Below are 8,009 nucleotides of genomic sequence, written 5' to 3' on the forward strand. Positions count from 1 at the left end.
CAACCGCATCATTTTTTTTACTCTCTCTACAGCGCAGTCCCAGCCCTGTACGCGAAGGCGCGGAAAGGCTCCACCGCCTCGCCTGTCGGCCTCCCGCGACGAGTACACCACCGTTCGCTGCCACTACACTGACTGACATGAGGGGCGATCCTTCCGGGCCCGCGTGCAAGTGACGCGGGTGCGGGGTCGCCGGGGGACGACGTGGCGCCGCGCGCGGCGCGTAGCTGCAGGTGGTGGCGAGTAGGGGAGGGTGTGGTGGTGGGCCCGGTTTGTTTTTTTATTTATTTTACGTGGTTTTATTCCGCCGTTTAAAAGGGACGCCGGACCGCCACGCCGTGGCTTTCGTTCGTCTCCACGCCCCTCTCATTCGCACCGCTCCCACCCACATCCTCTCCTCTTCGCCTCCCCCCCCCTCTCTCTCTCTGCACGCCTCCACTCCGCGTGGGCTTCCGTCCGGCGGTGGTTCACCTCGCCGAGAGGCAGCAGCGCCAGCAGCCATGACCGCGGCCGACGGGGAGGCCTGCGCGGTGGTCGCGACGGCCGCCGACATCATCTGCTCTCTCCGTGGCGCGGACCTCGCCGGCTGGACCCCGCCGTGGCGCAAGCACGAGCCCGCCTGCGACGGCGGCCAGAAGGAGGAGGGCGGCGGCGACGACGACGCGCGGGACCTGGCCTGGCCGGCGGTGGCGCGCGGGAAGCGCTCGCGGTCCCGGCGCGAGTCCCCGTCGGCCTCCGCCGCCTCCGCGGACGCGAAAGAGAAGAAGAAGAAGGCGCGGCGCGGCGCCCGCGACAGCCCCGCGTCGCCGCTCGACTACAACGGCGGGTCCGGCTCCGGCGCGTCCACCAGCGGCGGCGAGGACGGCGCCTTCTGCTCCCAGCCAGAGCCACCAGCCTTCCCGCCGGCCGCCGCCGCCGCCGCGTGCCAGCAGCTCGCGGCGCCCGGCGCGCCCGTGCCCCCGTCGCCCCCCAGCAAGGTACGTACGTACGTGCGTGCGCACGCGCCTACTTCCTCACATCTGACATCCCCGTACCCGTCTCCTGTTGGTTTGGTTTGGTCGCCCGCGGCCGCTGTGTTGTGGGCGGTTGGCTGCTTTCCGATTCGCGTACGTGCCTGGCTCGACGGACGGACCAAACTGTCCCTCCGTGTCAGCAGCACGAGGATGACTTCCCGATGACACATCGCTTTTCCCCTGCCTCACTCACACCCTCCGCTTTTTTTCACCCTGTTGCTGATGCTGAAATTTAGCTTACGTTGGATGCTTACGCAGAAATGTTGTTGGAGAAAAACAATAAGCTCTCGCCACCCCTTTTAGATGGCGAGTCCGGTAAAAGGTGACGCCCTGTGGTCGTCGGATACCTAACGGATCTCTCGCGTCCGCCCGCAGTCCTCCCGTCGTAGCATAGCAGCCCCTGGTGGATTTTCTCTCGCTTGGTGGCGCTGCCACTCGGTTCGGTGGAGCGGACCGTGGACAATTTCTGGAATTTTTACTCGCTGCCCATGCCTATTCTACAATTGTAGATACGTGTGCTTGTTCACCGGGGTTGACTCCGACGGCGGAGGGGGGCAGGGGCGGCAATTCACACGGGTAGGTGGGGCTGGGCCGGCTCCCACTCCCACTCCCACTCCAACCACGGGCCGCGCGGTTGCGGCTTGCGTGTGCGTCCGCCGCTGCGCTGTCTCCGTCCCCAAACTGTCCTCGCCTCGTGCCCCACCGGGGAACCTAAAACCCGTGGGCATTTTCGACATTATCCAGTGCTTATTCCTCGCTGCTCTGCGGTGGTGGAGGCGTGCGGCCTGTTCGCTGGTTGGTGCTGATTTGTTGTGAGAGAAAAATATTGTTGACTAGCTGATTTAGATGGGCTAAAACCAACGAGCTAACAGGCTCGTGGAGCGCAGTCAAACCGGACCTCCCCAAGGAAGGGGCCACGGCGATTGGTCGTTCGGGGCGTGGGCGTCGGGGAAGCGGCGCGCCTCGTGGGCGTCGCCTATTGGCGTGGGCGCCGCATGTCCGTCCGTCGCGGCCACACACGCAGCCACGCAGACCAAACCGGTGGTCGCAGCGCACTCTGTCCACTCCAGCAATGACACGTGTCCAGGTGGCATAACAGGGCCCCACATATTATTCCAACTTCCATTCAGATCTAAAATTTGGAACAAGGGGGGAAAAACTCGCAATTTGCTCACTGAGTGATTACGCGCAGATAAGGTGATGGAAGGGATGAAATTGACGTGTCGCTTGTCCATGTGCTTTTGATGTCCACGCTGCCTCCCTTCATCCCATAATAACGTGCTTCAGGCCTCTTTGGCAGGGCTCCGGGCCTCGTTTTTCATGTGATTGCCTAATCGAGATGCCGCTGCAGGAATTGCAATCTTGGTAGTAGTTGAGTTGGGTGTACAGTAGGTGTCTACTCGGCTTTTTCTCCGGTGTGCTACGTCCATGGCTACCTGGGGTTCAAAAGAATCAAAGGAGACGAAAAAAGAACATGCGTCCCGTGTTGCGTTTCGACGCCTGCTGTTCGCTGGACCCTTTTTTTTCTCTCGGGGCTGGGTCTAGTCTAGTCTAGTGGTCCGCGTTGTTTGTTTGTTCCCGTGGCTACCACTCTACTAGTAGGAATACTACTCTATACCAGCATCTGAGCTGACAACCTGCAGCGCGCATTTCTCCTGCAGGTGGGTGGCGTCGCCGGACGGCGGACGATCCTCCCAGTGCCACCACCTCGGCCGGCCGGACAGCGGGCGCGGAAGAAGATGGTAAGCACCGGACCTCAGTACTTACTCCTAGAATATCTCGTCGGCACAGCAAAAGCACGTTAGCCGTAGCTGCGAGTAGGGAGTACAGAGGAAACAAGTGTGTGTTTGGTTCGAGCACAAGCGTGGATGGAATATGGTTATCTATTGATTTCAGATATGAATATATACATTATCTGTTTGGTCGGATAGATGAGACAATTATTTTTTTTGTTTGGTTGGATGATGAAATTGCATGGGATAAGAATACTTGACTAATTATATCTTATTTAAAAATAATAACAACTAATTATACCTTAATAAATATGCAGTGACACTCATCTTGTTATTATAATCACTAATTAAAAATAAAATATGTTAATTAGCACTATATTACTCTAATTGTCACACAAAACATGCGTTAATCAACATGTGGATATCCTCATCCGTTAGATTTTTTTAGGGCTATGATATCCAGCATCTATCCATAATATTTTCTGTTATGGATATCTAAATTCAGTTTGTCCATTCAACCAAACACAATCTATATCTCATCCATGGATATCCATGGAACCAAATATATAGTGGTGCATGACAAAAGCGACCAGCCTACTGGCTTTCAGTGATTCGCCGTAGTGGTGCAGGACAAAAGCGACCAGCATGGGCACTGCAGATGGTAGCTTTGGTTTGCTCAGCCCTTTTTTAGTTTGTTCCTAAAAGATTACGCTCTATCTCATTAAATGTTTGGATACATGTACGAAGTATTAAATATAGACTAAAATAACTAATTGCACAGATTGCGACTACTTTACGAGACGAATCTTTTAAGCCTAATTAGTCTATGATTTGACAATGTAGTGCTACAGTAACATATGTGCTAATGACGGATTAATTAGGCTTAATAGATTCGTCTCATGATTTATTGACGGATTCTATAATTTATTTTTTTATTAGTCCGAACGTTCCATACGACATAATATATGACATCAAAACTTTATGCCCTTGAATGCGTTTTTCACACCAACCTACTGCCGACCAAACTCCCTCCCCAACCATTCACGGCATCAGCAGTTCAGCACAGGCCGGCCGCCGGCCAGGCAACAACAGGTTCCCTTTGGTTGGCCTGGTCAGCACTCACCCAGTTGTAGTAGTGGAAAGGATGTTCCTGATCGAGTGCCTAGTGGTACGTAGCGTAGGCTGGAATAAAGCCGTGCTGCGGTGCTGGCACTAGCGCAGCCCTGAAGCCCTGGCGCCCCGCCATTCGAAGGGGAAGAGGCCAAGAGAAGCAGGGAGGCAAAAGTGGCATGGCATCCTGAGACCTCCGCCTGCCCGAAAAGATCACGCACCTCATCATCATCCACCTGCTGTCCTGTGACCAAAAAGATCATGCTTCATGTTTAAACAAAAGCTACTAGGCTCGTCGCATCTCTTTCCTGCTTGACAACCTGCTCAAATTTGCTGTGGTTTGCAGAGGCTACCGGAGATCCAGCAGATGGTGCGGTCGCTGTCGGTGGAGAACGATGCCCTCCGCAAGGTCAACATCTCATCCTTTAAGAGAATGAAAAATCGGGCAACATGCTTGATCATTGGATATGTCCATTCCGGCAACATGTTTGATCCTTGGATATGTTCGTGATTTTGTGGCTGATTTTCTGGGATGTTTCTGTGTAAGCAGGAGATGAAGGCGTTGCAGAGGGCTTGCACGGCGCTGTCCCAAGAAAACGGCAAGCTAGAGGTTAGTGACACACCCTTCCCTTTGTTATTCATGTGGCATTTAGGCTAGTACATATACATATTACATGCTTCCACTTTGGCCGTTGGGGCGGCAGCTGGTATAGCTTAAAGCACAAGTGATAACAACTTTGTTTTTATAAACTGCAACTACTAAGATTGGAGGTTGTGAAGAATCTCCCTAAGAAGCGGTTGGTCCCTGTTTTTTTGAAAACATGGTTGGTCCCTGTTATTATTGGCTTTTTTAGATTTTTTTAAGCAATGCCTTGATTCGTATTGCTAGAACAAGTGGTACGGTGGGCTAATTGGTTGGGTCGGCACAGAGCTCCATTTCACATACCTCTCAACAACCGTCGTCCTAGCTAAAACGGATAGCGATGCTGATAAGCCTCTAGCAGCGAACGTTTAGATGTCCAATCTCCGAGCCTTTTTGACTTAGGATTCCCAGGTTGGCCTACTACCACGCGACAAACCACCTGCCTCTCTCTCTCTCTCTCTCTCTCTCTGCGAGTGGGGACACGTGGAGCGCTGGCCCCACCTGCAGCGACTCATTTCGACATAGGGCCCGTTAGGTCCCGGAGAGCGGAGATGCCACTCCACTGCCGTTCATGGTAAGTTCCTTCTCGTGATATAGCTGCCAGCAAATGAGCGCTTTAGGGGGATGCGTGCCATGCTGTCCAACAAGGGGACGCACTAGCTCGTGCGTGGTGGCCTAGAGATGCCGATAGCCGGATTCGTTTCTCGATTAGGACCATGGTGGCATAGATCGTCCGGGCGTTGGGCAAACGTCCGGCCGTTGATTTTAAGCGGCCTCTATTTTTCTATAGAAAGATTTTCCGTGTGAGTAGTAGGTCAGATGGAGCTTGCACCTGCATGTGGCAGATTTTTGCTTTCCGGAGGAAGTGTGAAGCTACTCCCTCTCGCAAGAGCCATAAACTAGTGTGACCAAACTGCCTGCACATCACATCTGGAGGAGGCGCTGCTGGTCGTAACAGATGCTGTTGGGGGTACTTCGCCTTCGGCTGCACGACCTGTGGCCGCAACCGACGCAGCAAGAGGTGTTCGACGACTGTACACGCACGCTTCGGTTCCCGGTGCCCGTACGCTCCCTAGAATCTTTGCAAAAAGAACGTCGCCAAGTTGCTGAGCCACCAACCCCGCAGGGAGGCTATGGCATTGGCTGGCACCCCACACGCACCTGCCCGCCTGCCTGACTTGGATCCCGGCACGGAAACGATAACCCCGTGGCGTGGCCTTCTGTAACCCTGTCTCGCCCGCGTGGCCTGACGGTGCAGTGCGGAGTACTGTGTCGCTGTACTGTGAATGTGATTGGTTCCATGATTTCGAAGAGATGCTGCCGCCCAGCTTGAAGAAGGGGACGACTGGGATGCTGGGTGGGTTGGCCAGTACGCACGCACGCCTTCATTCCTCTAGGCTGTAGTAGTGGCTTAGGCCGCCAACCGATCGATTGGGCCACTCCAGCTAAATGGCACGAGACGTGCATGTGTACAAACACTAATGGCAGACATCCTGGATCTGTTAAGTCCTGCTTCACGTTGTTTAATTCTTAGTACATTCATTATGGCCGCACCTCGTTGGCCCTTTTAGCCAGGACCCCGGTTTAATTAGTACGAGAAATGACAGTAGTGTTAGACCGTGTCGTTGCAGTCCTTTTGTCTGCTGGCTGGTCTGTTACTTGGTTCCGAACGTTGTGCATATTCATTCATATGCAGTAGATGATGCATCTCCTCCAATCTATGCTTGGCGACTATGGTATCTGACAGATTTGTTTAACCTTTTGGCAGACAAGGCTCGATCAGTCCATTACGCTAAACGAGGTAATCTCCGTGGAGAACAAAGGGAAGAAGCCACAACCTGAGCATCAGCGCACAGCTGAGCAGGAAGCTCCGAGCGGCTTCGTGCTCCCTGACCTCAACCTCCCGTCAGACGTCTCATACATGGCTGAATTTGTTGGTGGCCACAATCTTCAGATCGAATTAGCACGCTAACCTGATAATTAACTGTACATAGAGGAAGCTGGGCCAGAAGGGGGTTCTGAATGATCACACTGCTTGCCAGGATGATACTGAAGGAGAACGGAGATTATCTTTTGTTTCATAAGCTGATGACATTTAGGGTTTAGAGCCGTCTGTAATCCTCCGACCTGAATAATGTTGTTTTTATGTTCAGAGCGGAGGATCGGTTTTACGTTTACCTCACGTTTTCTGTAAGGTTCTTTAGTAGTGCCCCGCGCATCAGTGTGGATGGATGCGCAGTGGGATATATATATGTATTTTCAGGTAGTTGAAGCTTCGAAATGAACCCATGATGTAGCTTTGTTTCATCTAAATATATAGTACTATAGTTCAAACTTCTGAAGCTCTTCTTTTTACAGTGTCGTTGTTGATGCGCTGCTGCGCTTGTGATGTGAATTCGCTAGGCAAAACGCAAAACAAAAGTTTTTGGATACAATCTTTTAGGATTTGGTTCGGTGTTCTGTGAATCAGTGAACATCAAGGATAATCGACTGTGATAATCAACTGCACTAGTATTTCACCAAAAACAAAAAAGGTCAGACAACGTCAGGAGTCCTCTCACAAAGTGGGCTCTTATGCATAGTACATCGGAGGGTCCAACCGATCGCACATCACATGAAACCCATTGAAGAGGCCCGCTACTGAAGGATCATGGCCCACAACATTTTTTTTGGCATCACCTTGCATTTTTCATTTTGTCTCTTTTTACTAATCATTATTAATACTTGGTGTGTTCGTTGATTCACAATTTTGTATTCCTTATATAAATTCGTCATCTTAAAGTTAAAGACTTGATTCAACGTTTCACATCCGAAATAATAGTTTTATCGAAATGTGGAACCAATACATTTAAAATGGTGCATACCTTTAAATGTTCTAAATGATAACTATATTCATATAAGATTTCATCACGATGCATCAATTCTAAGTAACACCATGGTTCAAATGGATTTGGAAATAAACTTACAAAATCGACTTATGATTCATAAACAAATTTTGTTCAAATATTAAATTTCAACATAACTTTTCCATGGTTTTACCTTTCCTACTAGTCGCCGCTCGTTGTCATCCATCATTGCAACCTCCATGCTCTTCCCTAATACCTTGGGTCTAGAATCCTCCACATTATCGTCCACTATTGGTCAAACACAAAACGCTGATAGTATGATACCTTTACTGCCTAACACCCGCCGCCTTTTCTAGTCTGACCTTTCTCTCAGCTAGGGGGCAGAGCTTGGTTAAGGCCAAAGTGGGCCACTGTTGACGGTAATTTCACCATGTTTTTATATCATCAAAACCGTCAACAAAACACTCTTTCTGGGAGTTAACAAGCAAGAACATAGTGACTTAGTTACAAATAACTTGGTTCCACATGTACATGTCATATTTGCTTGTAGGTACACAAAGCATGGACGTTGGGTGGATGGAGGCTCCATATGCAGGTCGCCCGACTTGAATGTGGACTCACTTCCCCCTCTCAATCCTCTCATGATCCTCCCAACACTTCTAGAGTC

At 51.1% G+C, this 8,009-nt stretch overlaps 1 protein-coding gene across 2 annotated transcripts; it reads left to right on the top strand.

The window, feature by feature from the left end:
* The first annotated feature begins 331 nt into the window (after nt 1-331).
* LOC136522925 (G-box-binding factor 1-like) lies at nt 332-6,834 on the top strand. Of its 2 annotated transcripts, XM_066516721.1 has the most exons (5): nt 332-974; nt 2,672-2,752; nt 4,200-4,262; nt 4,404-4,463; nt 6,265-6,834. In XM_066516721.1, the coding sequence occupies exons 1-5, from the start codon at nt 498-500 to the stop codon at nt 6,466-6,468; spliced, it is 885 nt and encodes a 294-aa protein (XP_066372818.1). In that variant the 5' UTR covers nt 332-497; the 3' UTR covers nt 6,469-6,834. The 2 variants fall into 2 exon arrangements, with proteins under 2 accessions (XP_066372818.1, XP_066372819.1); XM_066516722.1 differs by lacking the exon at nt 2,672-2,752.
* Nucleotides 6,835-8,009: the final 1,175 nt, after the last annotated feature.

Source organism: Miscanthus floridulus, chromosome 18, assembly GCF_019320115.1.
Source record: "Miscanthus floridulus cultivar M001 chromosome 18, ASM1932011v1, whole genome shotgun sequence".
Lineage (NCBI taxonomy): Eukaryota > Viridiplantae > Streptophyta > Magnoliopsida > Poales > Poaceae > Miscanthus > Miscanthus floridulus.

Bases quoted from the DNA above. Each gene is read 5' to 3' on its own strand.
- LOC136522925 (XM_066516721.1), top strand. From the start codon at position 498: ATGACCGCGGCCGACGGGGAGGCCTGCGCGGTGGTCGCGACGGCCGCC. The intron at 4,263-4,403 runs GTCAACATCTCA...CTGTGTAAGCAG, and splicing joins AGAACGATGCCCTCCGCAAG to GAGATGAAGGCGTTGCAGAG. The intron at 4,464-6,264 runs GTTAGTGACACA...ACCTTTTGGCAG, and splicing joins AAGAAAACGGCAAGCTAGAG to ACAAGGCTCGATCAGTCCAT.